General features: G+C 65.7%; 3 protein-coding genes across 5 annotated transcripts; 2 read left to right on the top strand and 1 right to left on the bottom strand.

Annotated features, from left to right (window-relative positions):
- Window positions 1-39: 39 nt before the first annotated feature.
- On the bottom strand, window positions 40-7,044 carry APBA3 (amyloid beta precursor protein binding family A member 3). Of its 2 annotated transcripts, XM_080385128.1 has the most exons (10): window positions 5,806-7,044; window positions 5,391-5,430; window positions 4,785-4,930; window positions 4,539-4,625; window positions 3,808-3,966; window positions 3,267-3,446; window positions 2,847-3,059; window positions 2,112-2,231; window positions 1,186-1,326; window positions 40-1,042 (listed from the first exon to the last, which is right to left on the bottom strand). In XM_080385128.1, the coding sequence occupies exons 1-10, from the start codon at window positions 6,898-6,900 to the stop codon at window positions 971-973; spliced, it is 2,253 nt and encodes a 750-aa protein (XP_080241254.1). In that variant the 5' UTR covers window positions 6,901-7,044; the 3' UTR covers window positions 40-970. The 2 variants fall into 2 exon arrangements, 1 of the variants encoding a protein (XP_080241254.1); XR_013927740.1 differs by lacking the exons at window positions 40-1,042; window positions 1,186-1,326 and adding an exon at window positions 2,326-2,464.
- Window positions 7,045-7,055: 11 nt separating this feature from the next.
- MRPL54 (mitochondrial ribosomal protein L54) lies at window positions 7,056-8,311 on the top strand. Its single transcript, XM_080385197.1, has 3 exons — window positions 7,056-7,201; window positions 7,633-7,786; window positions 8,069-8,311. Exons 1-3 carry the CDS (start codon window positions 7,129-7,131, stop codon window positions 8,199-8,201), a joined length of 360 nt encoding a protein of 119 aa, XP_080241323.1. The 5' UTR covers window positions 7,056-7,128; the 3' UTR covers window positions 8,202-8,311.
- Window positions 8,312-8,451: 140 nt separating this feature from the next.
- LOC308062898 (mucosa-associated lymphoid tissue lymphoma translocation protein 1-like) lies at window positions 8,452-16,411 on the top strand. Of its 2 annotated transcripts, none has more exons than XM_080385127.1 (17): window positions 8,452-9,215; window positions 10,093-10,255; window positions 10,470-10,636; window positions 11,212-11,342; window positions 11,454-11,607; window positions 11,943-12,121; window positions 12,317-12,413; window positions 12,582-12,629; window positions 12,700-12,735; window positions 12,998-13,201; window positions 13,341-13,518; window positions 13,812-13,886; window positions 14,373-14,500; window positions 14,571-14,717; window positions 14,967-15,124; window positions 15,220-15,354; window positions 15,453-16,411. In XM_080385127.1, the coding sequence occupies exons 1-17, from the start codon at window positions 8,582-8,584 to the stop codon at window positions 15,702-15,704; spliced, it is 2,886 nt and encodes a 961-aa protein (XP_080241253.1). In that variant the 5' UTR covers window positions 8,452-8,581; the 3' UTR covers window positions 15,705-16,411. The 2 variants fall into 2 exon arrangements, with proteins under 2 accessions (XP_080241253.1, XP_080241252.1); XM_080385126.1 differs by having other exon boundaries at window positions 15,450-16,411.
- The last annotated feature ends 678 nt before the right edge of the window (window positions 16,412-17,089 follow it).

Below are 17,089 nucleotides of genomic sequence, written 5' to 3'. Positions count from 1 at the left end.
TGCAGCCCAGCCCGGGCTCCTGAAACGCAGCCTCCCACATTCCCCAAAACTTTTTTTATTTTTCTATCAACCAAGCACACAGGCAAAGTCAGGGCAGCGCTGCCTCAGCTGTAGGGGTCCAGAGACCCACTCACAAAAAGACACATCACCGGGGGCTGGTCCTTGGGGCTCAGGACCCCAAGCTCCCCAGGATGCGGGACTGAGCAGTGTCCGTGTTCCCTTTCGCTGCGCCGAGGGACAGCCCCGAGGGCTGCGAGCCAGCGCCCTGGCAGGCTGGGCTGTGCGTGCAGAGCGGTTAAGGGCAGCACCAGAGAAAAGCAGAGGTAGTTTCCCAGCATGGTGTACCAGGGCTAACGGGGAGTCCGTTTGCATTCCTGATGGGCCCCAGCAAAGCCAGGGAGGAGCAGGCGCCAAGGGTGCTGCTGCCCTTAAAGCTGAGTCTGGGAGCTGCCAGGTCTCCCTCGGGGGTGCCGGCGTGTGCCCCCACACGGGTATGCAGGGTCAGTGCCGAGCTGAGCCCCGCACCTGTGATTCAGCACCATCCCCACAGGGGGAAAGGCACCGTGGGTGAGTGTAAAAGCACTATCTGTAGTGACTGAATGGGGTGACCTTTTGCATGGTGTCCCCTCTCCTGCCAGCACCAGGCCAAGGAGAGGGGCTCTGTGAAGCAGCGGGACAGGCACACGCTGCAGGCACTGTGAGGCTGGGAGGGGGGAAGGCAGGGGGAGGAGGTGCTCAAACCACGCACCACAGGCCCTGACGCTGCCTTAGCTGGTTATCGGGGCCCCCAGAATCTCCCACTGCATCCTGAGTAAAACCAAAGAGGTGCAGGATTAGGCCCTGCTGGGGACCAGAGGGCTCCGATGAGGGTGCTGGGGTAGGAGGCAGAGCCTGTCCTGCCCTCACGGCCCTGGGCTCGCTCCTGCCTGGCTCCAGGCACGTGTGGCGACAGCCGGGCATGGCCAGCGGCTCAGAGGAAGAGGGGTTGCTCCTGCCCGGTCAGTAAGCGGTATGTGGAGGCCGGCATCGTCTTGATGTGGACCTAGGCAGAGACCCAAGATCAGCTGGGAGATGCCAAAGCCCAGGCTGGAGGGTGCTGGTGCAAAACTGAGCCCAGCCAGCTCCATGTGCAGCTGCCCCACAGCACGGGGGCCCTGGCCGTCACCCAGCTCAGGCCTGGCTCACCTCACTGACCGCCTGTGTGAGGATCTGGATGATCTTCTCATGGGGTGTTGCCACCACGCTCTGCCCGTTGATCTCGATGATGCGGTGCCCCACGCGGATGCCACCTCTCTCAGCAATGCCCCCACGCATCAGGCTGCAGATCTGGGGAGCAGAGCACGTTGGTAAGAGCACAGCTGTGCCCACAGCCATGCCCAGCCACCACCTCAAACCCTCTCATCCGTGCAGGCTCCCAGCAAGAACTCTAGACTTGGGCGCTGCCTCCTCCAGCCCATGGCTGTGCAGTGAGGGCAGGGATGTGCTTTTGCTTTGCTGCCACCAGCACGCCGTGCTGAGCCGTAGGGCAGCCAGGGAGCTCAGCTCCCCCCAGCCCCCCATCGAGCCCTCATGCTCTCCCCAAGCCTGGGCTGCAAAGCCAGAGCTCCTCACCTGGGCACCAGCTCCTGCAGTAACCACAGCTCCAATGCATTTGGGAGCATTGGACACTGCACAACGCAACCGTGCCACCCCCTCCACCGTCCACCCACCCCATCAACCCCCACTGGTCCTGGAAATGCCCCTCTCTGCCTTTCCAACACAGCCACTGTGGAGCCCAGAGCAGAGAGAGCTTAGGGTGCTGGGGACAGCAACAAGCATCACTAAGGTCACAGCAGCAAAGCCAGGAAGAAACCACCACCTTGAAAGCAAATAGCTGAAGAGCAGCAGTGAGACAGATCTGACTGCTGGTGCTGCAGGACAGCTACAAAGAGCCTTTTGCCGTGGCACAGCAGCACCCTGTAAAACCTCAGCCCCGGCAGGCACAAGGAGCACTGGAACTGTGCGCGTCCATGCGGATGCAGCCCGAACCGCGTGTCCCTCTGGCAGACAGGTGGCCGAAGCCCACGGCTGACCCTGGCCTGGCTTCTGCTCCCACCCCCACAAGCACTCACCACACCGTTCTCAACACAGAAGCCCAGCTGATACTTGGAGTCAGGGCGCCGGATGACAGCCGTGGTGACAGGGGGACAATGCACGATGTTCAGCACAACCTCTGTCTGGTGCTTCAGCTCCTGGAAGATGGGAGGGGGCTCTGTCAGACCATTTGGCATGGTTGAGAGGGGCGATGCAGCCACATTGCTCATGGGAGGGCTGAGGATTAGCAACCTGTTTTCAATGGGGAAACTGAAGCACAACAGAGATACTGCCATGTTCAAATTCGGGGAGAACAACTTATAAATCCAGTTCAAGACGCCCCACTCTGCCCCTGAGGCCACAGTGTCCTTGCTTTCAGCTCGTTCCTGCCCTGGGAGGTAGAAGATGCAACAGGTTCCCTCCAGGACAGATGCCTGCCTCCTCACCCACCCCCTCCTCCGGCAGGGTCCTGCCTGCACCCCGCCACAGCAAGTTTAGCTCCCCAGCTTTGTCCCTGCCTTGTCACATCCCCTCCTCCCAAGCACTCACAGCAGGGACTGTCGCAGCCCACCAGATAGGTGTAGGCCCCCAGACTCCTGTCCCGTCTTCCCCTACGGCCTCCTATCACTCATCTGCACACGAGCCAGGAGCATCAGGGGGTACCCCGGTATTACAGACACTCCTGGATGCATTCAGGCCAGTCCCCATCTCTGCCAGGGCTCTCGCTCGCCAGGCTGAAGGCAGGAGGCAGCCTGCGCGCAGCCCCGGCTCACCCGGATGATGCTCTGGCAGGTGGTGAGGGGCAGCCCCACCAGGCTCATCCCGTTGACAGACATGAGGCGGTCTCCGATGCTCAGCTCGCCCGACTTCTCCGCGGGGCCCCCGTGCATCAGGTTGGCAATGACCACTGTGGGCAGGATGGAGCCCCAGCCTGACTCCACGATGGCAATGCCCAGGATCTCCCCCTTCTGCTTCCGGATGCAGACCTGGGAGGGCAGGCACAGATAGGTCACAGTCACCAGCCACGGGGCACGTGTCCCAGCCCAGCACAGGTGTCCTGGGCTCACAGCCAGCTGGGATGGGGCCCAGTTTTGTAGGGAGCACCCCAGCTGCTCAGGGAGCCATGGAGGGGATGACGTAGAGGTGCCAGCAGGTACCCCATGCTGTCCCCACCACTTCAAAGCAGCTCTTACATCCTTGCAGTTCTCCTGCCGGGAGAAGTGCGTCAGCTCTGCATTGTATTGTTCCTGGTCCTCGAGAGCACGGCTGTACTGGCGAGGGCTCAGCTCGCTCGGGTCAATGCTGTTGGCCTCCAGGAAGCGCTGGTAGGCCACGCCAAACGCCTGCCCGATGGCCTGAGCGATGATCTGGGCCTGCGGAAAGAGAGGGGCTGTCTGTGCCCACGGCTCGTGGCCAACAGTCTCATGGCCAAAACAGAGCCAACAGGTGCTAGCACCCTGCAGTGCACAGCACAAGCACTGTGCCCCGGGAGCTCCAGGGCACCCCAGCCTCTTGCCTGCCCGAATGGGCCCCTTTACGGTGCCAGTCCTCCCTGCTTTTCTTGCTGGGCCCCTCTATGTCGCAGAGGTGCTCAAGCTGGGCTCCTTCCCCCTCTGTGCTCACCAGGACCCCCCAGCACAGAGACCCAGAGCACCCAGTCATTACAGCAGGATAGGGCCCAGTACCCCAATGTCACCCTGCCCTCCCAAGGGACTCGTGTGTCTCCCTCCTCACATCAGCCGAGTGGAAGACGTGGCAGATCATCTTGTAGAGCCGCTTTTCCTCTGCTACATCTGACCGCCGAGGAAGTTTCCGACGTGCCATGAGCACCACGAGGGAGCCGATGTCAGCGATGTAGGAGATGGTCTGGAGGGAGTGATCCATCATGGCCTCCTGGCAAGAGGGACACAGAGAGAGACATTCAGCTCCCCCTGGCCCGATGGACCCTTTGGGCAGCCCGTGAGCCAGCCAGGCACCACCACAGGCAGGGAGCTTTTAGGTTCAACCACCACCCTGCTGAGATGCAGCTCAAATGCCTGGCACGTGCTGGGCAGAAACCACATCTACGCTAAAAGGTACAAGCAGCTCCTTCAATCAAGGACTCATCTGTGTCCCCGGGTGCTGCCAGGGGACAAGACAGCTCTTTCCCCTTATTATAAAGCAGAAACTAGTTCTGAGGCAAAAAACTACAGAAATTTCAAGTCTAGGTTCCCTGGAGCCTGGTCTCAGAACCCAGCAGCTCCCATGAGGCAGTCTGCCTGAGAAGCCTCGAGCAGCCGTGCAGGGAGCCAGGGGACACGGCAGCACGTCTGTGTGGGATGGCTGCAAAGTAACGTGTCTCCTCCCAGATGTGTGTCCTTGCCCGTAGGCTATCCTCAGCCTGCCGTGGGTGCAGAGATCCCAAGGCCAAACAGGACGGTTTCAGCAGCCCCAAAGCCACGCGGGTGCTCCCGTTCCCTGCTCACCTGTGTGTCAGCTGTGAGCACCTTGATCCTCTGTGTGGAGACAAACAGATCCACCTCCGTCATGGGCTGGGACTCCCCCTCCGGTGCCTGCAGAACGAAGCACCCAGGAAAGCTCACGGCTGCTGCCAGGACTCCTCTGGGTCCCTGCCCCACTGCCAGGAGGTTCCCCTGGACACGTCCTGAGAGCTGCCCCATGCCCATGAGGGGCCAGGCTGGTGGCAGTCATGCCCCCCTACCCTCCTGCACCTTGATCCTGTCCACCGCCTCCTGGGCCTGTGCCATGCGGACGCTGGTTGGGGGGTTCCTCTCTGAGACCAGCTGTGTGGAGCCCAGGTACTTTGCCCCAAAAATCACACCGTCCAGCAGATCCTCCGGGTCACAAGGGCCTGGAACTGAGGCATCAGGAGGGACTAAGCAGGGGCTGGTCACCTCAGCTCTGAAAACCAGGGGTACCAACTCCTACTGCCCATTAGCTGTATTCCCACACGCAGCAAAGCAGCTCAGCGCTTAAGAGACAGACTCCTGGCATCACTGGGGGACCAGCTCTGACCCCAGGGCTGCTTCTCCCTTCCCTTGAGCACACCCTGGCATCCCTCTTTGTCCCTCCCCAAGCCTGAGCAAACACCCCCATCCCCGGTCTCTGAAGCACCCCCATTTGCTCAGCAAAGGGCAAGGTGGGATCGAATGAGCCACCCGGAGTCTGCAGCCACATTCCCACCCTGCACGGGCACAGAGCCACGTGCTCCCCTCCCCGGCTGGGACCCCTGGTCACCCCACATTCGGGGTCAGAGCAGGAGGCTGTAGGTCAGGCCTCCTGGATGCTCTGGCTGCTTGAGCACAGAAGCAACTCACCCTCTTTGAAGGTCGAGCAGGAGGATTGGGATTTTCTGTTCTGCAAAGCAACAAGAGAGCGGGTGAGGCACTGATTGGGATCCCAGGGATTCAGCAGGCCTGCTCTATAGCCAGGCTGCCCCTGGAGCACCAGGCCAGCGAGGGCACAGTGTCCCGGAGGCTGGGGGTGGGCGCACAGGGCCCTGGGGCTGTTCGGACCCCCCAGCCTCTTCCCCGGGGCATGCACAGATCAGCCAGCCATGCAAATGCCCCCCTCCCCACTCAGGGCAGCAGGGGCCAAAGCCAGTACCGAGGGTCTTGTCCGGCCACCCCAGCAACATGAGGACCTGTAAGACCCGAGGAAAAGAAGTCTCTGGCTTCCCCCTGTCCCCACCCAAAACCCCACGAGGGAGCAGAGTCAAGGGGGTGCACTCACGGTCATGCTGCCCTGGGGTGGCTGCTCTGGCTCCAGGGCCAGAGTGGGAGGCAGGGCCACCCAGGCTGGCTCCGGGGAACTGTCCTGATTGCCCTCACGGGCAGAGTCGACCTCGCAGTGCACTTCTCCATAATACCAGCTGCCGGAAGGTCCTTCCTTCGAGCTCTCTGGCCTCTCCAGCCCTTCAGGCTTCTCCACAGCAGTCGGCTCCTCTTGAGCCTGCAGCATCTCCAGGTTGGTCCCAGCCAGGATATCGGAGCGGGCCAAGGGAGTCTCAGTGCCGGCCTCAGGCAGCCCCCCCTCATAGCACAACAGGCTCAGCAAGTCCTCTCGGTCGGCCTCGGCGAAGAGCAGCCCGTGGCAAGGCCGGGAGCAGGCCGAGTGCTGGGCACAGCAGGGCCGCGTTGCCAGGCCTCGGTCCATGGCCACGTGCAGCGGGCAAGGCCGGCACTTGCCCTGGCACTCGCCGTCACCGCGCCGGGGCTGCTCACCTACTGGAGGGGCCGGGCCCGCGCCTGGGGAGGGCAGCAGGCCCCGCTCCGAGGGGGGCGAGTGGTCGCTGAGGTTGGGGTCGAGGGTCTCCAGCTGGGCCAGCAGGCCCTGCATCTCCGCGGGATCAGCCTCCACGCCCTTGGCCCACTCGGCCCTGCCCGGGCGGGCACTGGCCTCGGGGGTCTCATCCAGCTCCATGCCCACCGGGTCGCCGCGGCTGGCGATCCGGGGGTGGCCCACGCCCTCAGGGGTATTCCCGGCGCCGGGCTCCCAGCCGACGGAGCCCTGCGGTGCCGCGGCCGCCTCCTCCATCTCCCTTCCCGAGTCCCGGCAAAGCGCCGCTCGGCCGCGCCCGCCGTCCGAGGCTGCGGCAGGCCCCGGGCTGGGCCCTGCACCCCGCCGCCGGGCCTCGGGGCCGCAGCCAGGCCGCGGGGGGGCGAAGGGGGGCTCCTGGGACTGTCTCGCACCCCGGCGGAGCTCGGGGGCGCCGGGCCGCGCCGCCGGCCCCTCCTCCGTGTCCATGGCCGGCGGCTCCGGGGCCTCGTCGCTGCCCAGACCAGGGGCTGAAGCCGCAGCCGCCTGGAAATCCATGCGGCTCTCCATGGCCTCCTCCCGGGCGCGGAGCGGGGGCCGGCTCCACTCGTGCCGGCGCCAGCTCCCCCGCTGGCGACCGAGCGCCGCTCGAAGTCAGGGGGGCCGGGGCCGCCGGCCGGGGCCGGGCCGGTCCCGCCGCCGCTTCCGGGCGCCGTCGCGGCGCATGCGCGGCCCGGCGCAACCCCGCCCCTCCCGGCGTAACCCCGCCCCTCCCGGCGTGCCCCGCGGTGCCCCAGAATGGCCGCCCGCCTGCTGCAGTGGCTGCCGGCGGCGCTGCCCGCCACAGCCCGCGGCTACGCCAAGAAGGCGGGTGAGCCCCGCCCCCGCCCCCGGGCCCGGCCCCCGCCGCTGCCCTCCGCCGGTGCCCCCTGCCCCTCCCCGGTGCCCCGTGTCCCCGCCGGTGCCCCCTGCCCCGCCCCGGTGCCCCCTGCCCCCGCCGCTGCCCACTGCCCCAGCCTCCGGGCCCGGCCCCCGCCGGTGCCCCCTGCCCCCGCCCCGGTGCCCCCTGTCCCCACCATTGCCCCCTGCCCCGCCCCGGTGCCCCCTGCCCCCGCCGCTGCCCACTGCCCTACGCCCGGCCCTTGCCCCGTGCCCGAGTCCTGCAGCCCCCAGCCCCGGCCTGCCTGCGGCCCCCCCCCAGCCCCCCCCGCCGCTCCCCCTCCCCCCCCTGCACCCCCCTCCCCGGCCCGGGGCTCGGCGCCCCCGTTGTAGCCCCCCCTGACCGTGCCCTTGCCCCCACAGCGAAGGCCAAGGGCAAGCAGGCGCCGAAGGAGGCGCTGAAGGGGCCGGAGGTGTGCACGGACCCCACCATGCTCGCCACCCATGCCATGGGCGTCAACTACTTCAAGGAGGGCCCCGAGGTGGCCCTGAAGCCGGACTCGGAGTACCCCGACTGGTAGGTGCTGCCCCACAGGCCCTGGGGCGCCTGGCCCCACAGCGCTGCCATCCCCGAGGCACAGGCGAGTGTAGGAGGGATGTGGAGCTGTTTGGGGAGGGGGGGGGACTGCCGCCCTGCAGCCCAGAGACCCTCCCCAAGGGGCGGGGGGGCCGGCTGGGCCTCGCTGTGGATGTGGGTGAGGGATCTGCGTGTCCTGGCCGTGCGCTGCCATCGCTCTGGCCTGCGCTGGTCCCTTTGCCCTCCCGGCCGCAGCCTCACATCCTCTGCCTTCGCTTCCAGGCTCTTCAAGATCCACCTCGGGCCCCCCAAGAAGCTGGAGGAGCTGGATCCCGACTCCATCGAGTATTGGAGGCGCCTGCGGAAGTACAACACATGGCAGCGCAACAGGCTGAAGAAGGGCAAGAAGCTGTAAACGTGGCAGAACTTGGGGCACAGGTGCCACCCTGTGTGCCAGAGTGGGACCAGCTCCCACTTCCAGTGTCTTTTTATTGTTGTAAACAAACAATAAAGCCCTGAGGCTGACACCTGTTACGGCGGCTGCGGCAAACGCCCAGGGCCCCTCATGCCATGGGCCTGTGAGGGGCTGAGGCAGCACAGGCCACAAATTTTCAGCGGATTTGTTAAAACAGAAGCTCGGTTTTTTGCTTATAGAGGGAATCGGTGCCATCAAATGAGTCCCGGTCCCTGCTCTGTCACGGTCTGCACTGCAGCAGCCTGTACTCCCCGGGGGTGGCAGGTTGGGGGCCAGGCTCTGGCAGTGCTGCGGGGGCAGCGGGTGAGGTGAGGGGGAACATGGTGGCATCTGGCAGCGCCACCCCCGTGCTGCACTCTTGCTTCCTCCTCCAGCAGCAGGGGAGCAGCGGCCGCCGGGATGCCAGAGTCCCACCTTGGCTGGGCTGTTTGGTGAAGGCAGCATCTTCCCCTCAGCAGTGGGGGTCTTGCTTCCCCATCCCTGCGTGTTCCTGGCTGGCTCCCGCCTGGAAAAGCCCAGCACCTTCCCCGCAGCGTCGGTCCTGCCCGTGCATTGGGCTCCCCAGGCTGAGAGGTGCCCTTGTCACCCGGGTTCACCTCCGTCCCGGAGTAACTGCCCTGCAGCTCTTGCCTGGCCTTGAGCTGGGCTACGAGGACGCAGCAGGTGCCTGCAGGGTCCTGCCGCAGCAGGGAAGGGGGGTGCAGCCCCTGTGCCTGGCTCCCCTGGGGGGGCGGCTGGCTTGGCAGCTGCTGTGGCTGCGCGCCGCAGCACAGGAAGCGGTGGAGGAAAGCAGAAGTGCTGGGGGAGATTTTGGGTTGAACCCTCATTTCCTCTGCGCGTCAGAGCTGCCGGAGCTCAGGCCGGACTGTACCCAGCGTGAGTGCCCTGTCCGTGCCGTGCCTGCCCTCCCCTTGCCACCCCCCCAGCGCCTCCAGACCCCAAATCCAGCAGCAGGTGAGCAGAGGGGGCACCTGAGCCCCTGCCCTCTGTCTCGGAGCTCCCCTGCTCGGGTGAGCGTCACCCAGCCGCCGTGGACGGCTTGGTCCCGGGGACAAGCTCCCATCAGGGGTGGGGTGGTGGGGAAGGACCTGAGGGGAGGAGCAGGGAGCCAGTCCCTGGGTGCTGCCCCCATCCAGGGCGATTCGTGCCACCCTCCTCTTGCTGCTGAAGCCTTTGCCAGGGTTAGGGGGAGCTGAGGCAGGTCCCAACCGCAGGACCCCCATGTACCCTCCCCTAACCCCCACTTCAGGCCCCTCGTGGCCCAGTGGGGCTTGTGCTGGCTCCGGAGCCACCACCCAGAGACCTGGTGATGACAAGGGGGCTGCTGCTGTCCCACTGGGGTCTCTGCCAGAAGGACGGAGGCCCCCGAGCTTAGTCCTCCATGATGGGCCCTATTCTCTGTGTCCCTTGAAGGGACGGGGAAGGTGACGGGACATCCCCCCTTGCCAGTTCCTTGGACCCCATTCCATGAAGGTCCCTGTCCTGGGGCCGGGCTAACACAGCTCTGGCTCCTCGCACGAGGGCGGGGGGTGAGCAGGGTCCCCCGTGCTGCTGCCACGGCTCATCCTCCAGGCGTGGAGGGGGAACTCGTGGCTTTCCCAGCCGGCTGCCAGCAGCCAGACCCGGCAGCGCCGCTGGGCCAGTTCCCAGCCCCTCGCTGGGGAGGCCAAAACCCTCTGGGGCTCCCGTGGAGAGGTGAACTGGTGCCAGGAGCTCATGTGGGTGCTCTCCCCCCTGAGCCACCCTGCGCAGTGCCCGGCAGCGTCCGGGGGGGCAATAGGCATCTGTCACCCCATCGCCCACTGGTGACTCGTCCCTTGGGCATCCCCAGGCAGGTGGTGGCGGGTCTGCAAGGGGATGGGGGACTGGAGCATGCCCATCGGCTCGCTGGGCGAGGAGGTGGTGGCCCGACTCTGCGAGCTCCTGGATAATGCCAGCCGGGGCTGGCGCAAGCTGGCTGAAGTGGCTGGGGCAGAGAAACGCTTCAAGTGCAGGTAGGGGTGGGGGGGCACATCGCCGGGGGTCTGCCCCCAACTGGGTGATGCAACACACATGGGCACAGCCCTGCTGTGGGCTGAACAAGAGGCACGTGGGTCTCCAGCCACCCTGTTAGCCTGGGCTGGGGGCTGCCGAGTCTCCTGGCTGGTGTCCCCATCCTGCCCAGGAGGGAGGTGGGCTGCGGTGCTGAGCATCGTGTGTGTCTTGCAGTATGGAGGAGCTGGAGATGTGCTCGCTGAAGGTGTTGGAGCCCCGTGGCAGCCCCACGCAGTGCCTCCTGCAGCTCCTGGCCGAGCGTGAGTGCACCCTCAAGTACCTGCTGGGCTGCCTGGAGAAGATGGGGCACACGCAGGCCTGCCAGGTCCTCAGCAGCGCCGGTAGGGACAGGCAGCAGGGTCCCACGGGACATAGAGGGGGCACCGGGGGACAGGGCTCAGCAGGAGGAGTACAGGGGGAGATGAGAAGCAGCTCTTCCTGCTGGTGGTCTTGCTCTGGGCAGCGGGTCCCTGGGCAGGGTAGGGTGGGATGGGATGGGATGGGATGGGATGGGATGGGATGGGATGGGATGGGATGGGATGGGGGGGCAAGCAGTGGGATGTGGGGGGACAGGCTGTGATGGGACCCGATGGGATGTGATGGGACAGGTTAGACAGGTTGTGATGGGACAAGAAGGGATGGGATGGAACAGTGTGGAGTGGGATGGGACAGGGTATGATGGGACAAGGGGGGATGGGATGGGGTGCTGCAGGGTGGAACACGATGAGATGGAGGTGGGTGGGATGGCACTGTATGGGACAAGGTAGGGTGGGAGGGGTGGGATGGGATCGGAGAGGACAGGCTGTTGTGGGCAGGCGTGGGACATGGTGGGACAGGACAGGGTGGGATGGGATGTGATGGGTCGGTGTGAGACAGGGGTCTCAGCCAGCCCAGGCTGGTCCTTCCTCTCCCACAGTCCAGAGCATGATCCGCATCACAGTGCAGCCAGAGTTGCAGGTGGTGACGGAGGGGACGCGCCTGTCCCTGACCTGCTGGGCGACCGGCCCTCCGGGGCTGGTGTACCAGTGGTTCTGCGGGAGGCAGGAGGTGAGATCCGGCTGCACCATCAAGCTAAGCCCCCAGACCCTGTCCACAGCGAGGGCACCTGGCCAGCTGGGAAGGATCCCCCCGTCTCCTTGGCCCCCTCCTGTCTCACAGGTGCCTGGAGCCACGGCGCCGGAGCTGGTGATCGACACGGCCGCCGCGCCGGGCCAGCCCCGGTGGTACATCTGCCGTGTGAACTGCGGGGCCACCTTCGCCTTCTCCAGGTGGACCCATGTCCAGATGCAGAAGAGCAGCAGCCCCAGTTCAGGTGGGTCCTGAGGTCTGTGTCCCCAGGCTGGCACCCATGGGGGGGGCACCGCTCGCCTCCTTGGAACCAGGGTAGCTCCTGGGGGGCTCCACTTGCCCCAGTAAGACCAGGGTGGCTCTCCAGGGCATCACCCGCCTTGTTGCGCCCTGGCTCAGCTGTCTCTGGGCTTGCTGGGGTGACGGTGCCGATGGAGGAGCCGAATGCCGTGCCTTAGGCATGCCCACTGGCTTGTGCCACCCGTGGGTGCCAGGACCCCTGGGCGAGGGGGCTGGGAGCAGCTCCGCAGAGCCCTGCCGTGGCTGGATGCCAAACGTGCTGCCCCATCCACTCCCCAGCCAGCGGTTACTGCCCAACCATGGCAGGGCTGCAGATCCTGCGGCAACCGCGGCCATGTCACCTGGCTGAGGGGGACACGCTGGTGCTGGAGTGCAGAGCCATCGGCAACCCCCCGCCCCAGTACCAGTGGTTCAGGAACCGGCGCCCCGTGGAGGGTGCGCAGGCACCCCAGCTCCAGGTATGGTGGGACCCCTGGCACGGCGTGGCATGGCACGGCACAGCACAGCACGGTGCGGCGTGGCACGGCACAGCGTGGCATGGTGCAGCACAGCATGGTGCAGCACAGCATGGCACAGCGTGGCACGGCGCAGCACGGCATGGCGCAGCATGGCACGGCTCGCTGCCCCAGCTGCCTGCTCCGTCCCGCTGGCAGGTGAAGCTGGTGACGACGGCCGAGCGGGGCAGCTACTCCTGCCGCGTGTTCAACCTCTTCCACGAGGTGTGGAGCCAAGAAGTGGACGTGGAGATCGGTGAGGGCTCCGGACAAACCTCTGCAGCCACCACCCTGCTGGGGTGTCCTGGCTCTGCTCTGCTCCTCTGGAAAGCCCTTCTGTGGCTGCCTGGGGTCTGGGGGGGCTCCAGCCCGTGCCGGGAGGTGCTGCCACACCTGAGGCTCCCTGACCCCCCTTTTGCTGCAGGCCCACGGCTCTTTGCCTCTGGAGGCTCCTGGCAGGAGGGGGACGGAGGTAGGTGGGGGCAGAGCGGGCAGGTCCCCAGGCACTGCAGGGCCATGGCACGGCGTTTCTCTCTTTCCAGGCTCCCTGGAGCATGGCAGCCCCGGCCAGCTATATGGTAAGAGCCTGTCCGGGAGGGGTCCGGTGGCCCTGTGGGGCTGTGGCTGTCCCCAGTGTCACTACTGTCACCCCATGAGGCTCCACTCAGCCAGGGAGCAGCATACTGGGGAGAGCACACCACTGAGGCAGGGCACCCTGGTACCCAGGGACAGTGACACTGGCCACAACCGGGTGTCACCTCTGTGGGCTGAAGGTAGCTGGGACAAGCAGGAGCATCCCGCTCTGGCCCCAGCACCCACCTGCCTCTCCCGTCCTGGCAGCCACCGACAAAGTGGCGCTGCTGATCGGCAACATGCACTACCTGCACCACAAGCAGCTGAAGGCACCCATGGTGGACGTGCACGCCCTCGGCGCCCTCCTCCGCCAGCTCGACTTCAAGGTGGTCTCGCTGCTGGACCTGTGCAAGGCGGAGATGCAGATGGCTGTCAACGAGTTCCTCCTCCTCCTCGACAAGGGTGTCTACGGTGCGGTGGCACCCACCGGGGTGGCTCCAGCTGGGGGGCACCGGGTGGTTTTGCGCCGGTGGGGTCTTGGGGTGCAGCCGGGTGAGAAGTGGGCACAGCAGGTCAAGGGATGTCACCTGCTTTCCACCTCTCCCGGCAGGTTTGCTCTACTATGCTGGGCATGGCTATGAAAATTTTGGCAACAGCTTCATGGTGCCCATCGATGCGCCCAGCTCCTACACCTCGGCCCACTGCCTGTGTGTGCAGCGGGTGCTGCGGAGCATGCAGCAGCGCCACACCGGCCTCAACATCTTCCTGCTCGACATGTGCCGCAAGAGGTGACCAGCCCCCGCCACCAACCTGGGGACAAGCTGCCACAGTGGCAGGTCCCGGCACAGGGGTGCATGTGGGTGCTGGTTCCCGGGGGAGAGCAGTGAGGTGTCCCCGTGGCCCCATCCAAACCCGCTGGTTTAGTCTGGATGCCCCAAAGCCTTGCTGCCCCAGCTGGGACGGCAAGCACCACGATGGGTGGGCAGAGGGGCACGGGGCAGCCCCCGGGGTCTGGGGTGCCTTGGGGTGGGATTTAGGAGGTGGCGGGTCCTGGCTCTGCCCAGCAGCACTTCTTTTGTAGGAACCTCAACGACGACATCATCCCGCAGGTCGGGGCGCTGCAGGTCACGGCAAACATCGTCTTCGGCTATGCCACGTGGGTCCCCTCCCCACCACCCCCCGGCACGTGCAGCGGGGATACGTGTCCCCCCTGGCTCAGAGCGGGGGGGCTCAGCCCCCTGCCAGGGCTCAGCCCTGTTTGCACCCCTGAGTCTTTCCCCCCGCTGCATATGGGCAGCATCACTCCCTCCAGGCGATGCTGGAGTTGGTGGGCATCAGCCCCCGGTTCCTTACAGGGCAGGGGGATGCTCACGGCGCTGCTTGGCTTCAGGCAGCACCCGACAGGATCAAGCCCTGCGGCTCCTCCGATGCACAGGGAGTTGAGCTGGTGATGCTTTCCGTACCCAGGATCCTGCTGTGGTTCCCACTTCTGCCCAGCACAGTGGCTGGATGGATCAATGGAAGCGAGTAGAGCCGTGGGTGCCCGGCTCTGGCTTCCCCAGGATTGTCACCCCACAGGGGGCTGGTTCCTGGGGGAGTGATGGAGCCCACAACAGAGGCGACCGCTGCCCTGTCCCCACAGGTGCGCAGATGCCGAAGCCTACGAGCTGAGCCAGGGCGAGCTCTCCAATGGCATTTTCGTCACCTTCCTCAAGCGCTGGTTGATGGAGGACGAGAAGATCACTGTGCTGCTGGACAAGGTGGCTGAAGGTGAGTGGGGAGTGGCAGGGGACAGCAAGCCCCTCGGTAGCCCCTGCTGACCCCCCCTGTGCCCCTGCAGACATGGGCACGCTGGAGATCACGCGGGGCCGGCAGGCGCTGGAGCTCCGCAGCAACCTCTCGGAGAGACGAGCTCTGACGGACCCCATCTGTCCCCCGGGCCAGGACGAGTCCTCCGCTCGGAACCTGCAGTGGGCCAAGGCTCACGGTGAGTGGTGGCCACCCCATGCGGAGCTGGCCCCCGGGGTGGGGATGGCACCGAGTCGCAGGGAGCAGCAGCAGGCAGCACCTGCCGGGTATCTCCCACCCTGGAGGGTGGAAACCACTGGCACAGAGCCACTAGCCCAGGTGGAGCAGTGTCCCCGCTGTCGGGTGACCACCGTGGTCACCTCACCCGCTGGTGCAGCACCCTGAGCCCCTGCCGGTGCCAGCCCTGCGCTCCCTGTCCCCTCCCCAGAGCTGCCAGAGAGCCGCCACCTCCGCTTTGACTGCGGCGTCACCGTCCAGCTGGGCTTCGCCGCCGAGTTCTCCAACATCATGATCATCTACACCCGCGTGGTGGCCGCCCCCGAGGACATCGCCAAGTGCGAGGCCAAGCTCACCGACATACCCGAGGTGGGAGTGGGTTGCCAAAGCCCACACCAGGGTGATGCCGGGGAATGGGGGGGGTGTCCCTGGGGGTTTCCACGGCTGGGTGCCATCTGTGGCAGGAGCTGGATGTGGACCTGAAGTGCATCAACAAGGAGAGCCCGGAGGAGGTGGGCAGCCCGCTGGCGCCCACCTGGAGCCTCGGCTGCCCCTCCTGCTGCCTCTACAGCCGGCTCTGCGGCTTGCAGAAACTGCGGGTAAGAGCTGCAGCAGGCGGGGAGCGGTGCTGGGAGCTCAGCACGGCCGCGGCCGTGGTGCGGGACAGGTACCCACGCTGCCGGTGCCCCCGCAGCAGGAGCTGGCCTTCACCGTCTGCCTGCAGTACCGCTACCGGGGCATGGAGGACTTCGTGGAGGAGAGGCGGACGGTGAGCGTGGGGAAGCCGCTCATCGCCAAGCTCAACCTGTGGCTGGTGGCTTCCCCGGCATCGCCCGGCAGCCCCCTCTCCACCTCTCCCCCCGAGAGCTGGGGGGCGGCGGGGAGCTCCTGGGTCAACACCCCCGAGGAGAACCTGAGCCCTGATGTCCCCGGATCCCATGCGCTGTAGCGGGACAGCGCAGCCCCCTTGTCACCGCGGTCCCCTGGGGCCACGTCTGTCCCGCTGGGGGGGCTGGGGGGCTGGAGGGGCAGAGGTGAGGTGGGTGGAGGTGGGCGCCGGGAGGGGGTGAGCCCCATCCTGGCTTGTGCCAGGGGGCGTGGGGCTCACTGCACGGCACGGCTGGGACCCCTGGGGTGGGGGGCTGCAGTCAGTGCCAGCCCCACGTCCCCTGGCACGGCAGCCCCAGCCCCACGTGCCGGACCACCGCCCCACAGCCCACGAGCAGAGCGGCCAGACCCCACGGCTCGGCTGGTGCGAGGCGTCACGCCGGGGCAGGGTTGGGTTCATTCAGGCCTAGGAGAAATAGAGAGAAATAAGCAGATTAGGGGGCAAATCCCATGGGAGGGGATTAGAGGTGGTGGGAGTGGGAGGGCTCCTGCTCTGCCACGAGGGGATGGGAGAAAATCCTGGTGCCCCCAGTGCTCCCAGTGGCACCCAATCCTCCCGGTGCAACCCTGGGTGCAGGACTGTGCCGGTCTTGTCCAGGCAGCGAGCACTTTCAGGACAGGATTGGGATCTAGGGGGGAAAAAAATGCCGATTTGCTTGGATTTTTTTCCCAAATATGGCCCCATGTGCTGGCGGCCACAAATGATGTGGGGCGCACTCCATTGAGTCTCAGCCGGGGAAAGCACCAATAAAGAGGGAAGGGCAGGTGGCTCGGTGCTGCTGTGGCTTTCCTACCCTGAAATGGCTTTTTTTTGGCCAGAAATACTGCCTGTTTCTGCACCAAGCACAGCGCAGCATCGGGGCGCCCATGGGAGGGAAGGGGCAAACACCCCCCTCCTGTGAGAGTACCCTGACATCCCCTGCCACCAAGCCTTGGGGTGCACCAGGGCCCCCCCACGCAAATTAGCTCATTTAAATAATTTGCATAACTCCCCAGCTCCAGGGACCCAAGGAGATGCGTCCTCATCCCAGGGCCTCTCAGTGCCTTTGCTTTCGGGTGGCGGTTGCGAGGCTGGGGGGGCAGCACCCTCGCCCCAATTAGGCTCCAATCAAACAGGTCAGGGGGTGCCGAGCCTCCCGCTCCCCACGCCAGCCGGCCTTTGTTGGCGCTCGGGAGGCCGAGGGGTGCCCCGGGCTGGCGCCAGCCTTGGCAATTATGTCATGTGAAAAGCGCAGCCCCCATTGAGCGCGTCCCTTCCCCTGGATCAAACCCCATTACTTCCGCGGCCGTTGCTTCATTATCTCTCTGCCGGAGCACGCCGCTGCCGGGGCCGCTTCACCTCGGCCCTGGCCCATTAGCCGGGCTGGGGAGCTGGGGGACCATCGATTATGCGTTTAATGGGTTGTTAAAGGTTTAATTGTCACTAACGAAGCAGATGAGCAGCAG

The sequence above is a fragment of the Falco punctatus genome, assembly GCF_963210335.1.
Source record: "Falco punctatus genome assembly, chromosome: 4".
Lineage (NCBI taxonomy): Eukaryota > Metazoa > Chordata > Aves > Falconiformes > Falconidae > Falco > Falco punctatus.
This window is presented reverse-complemented; position numbering and strand designations above follow the sequence as displayed.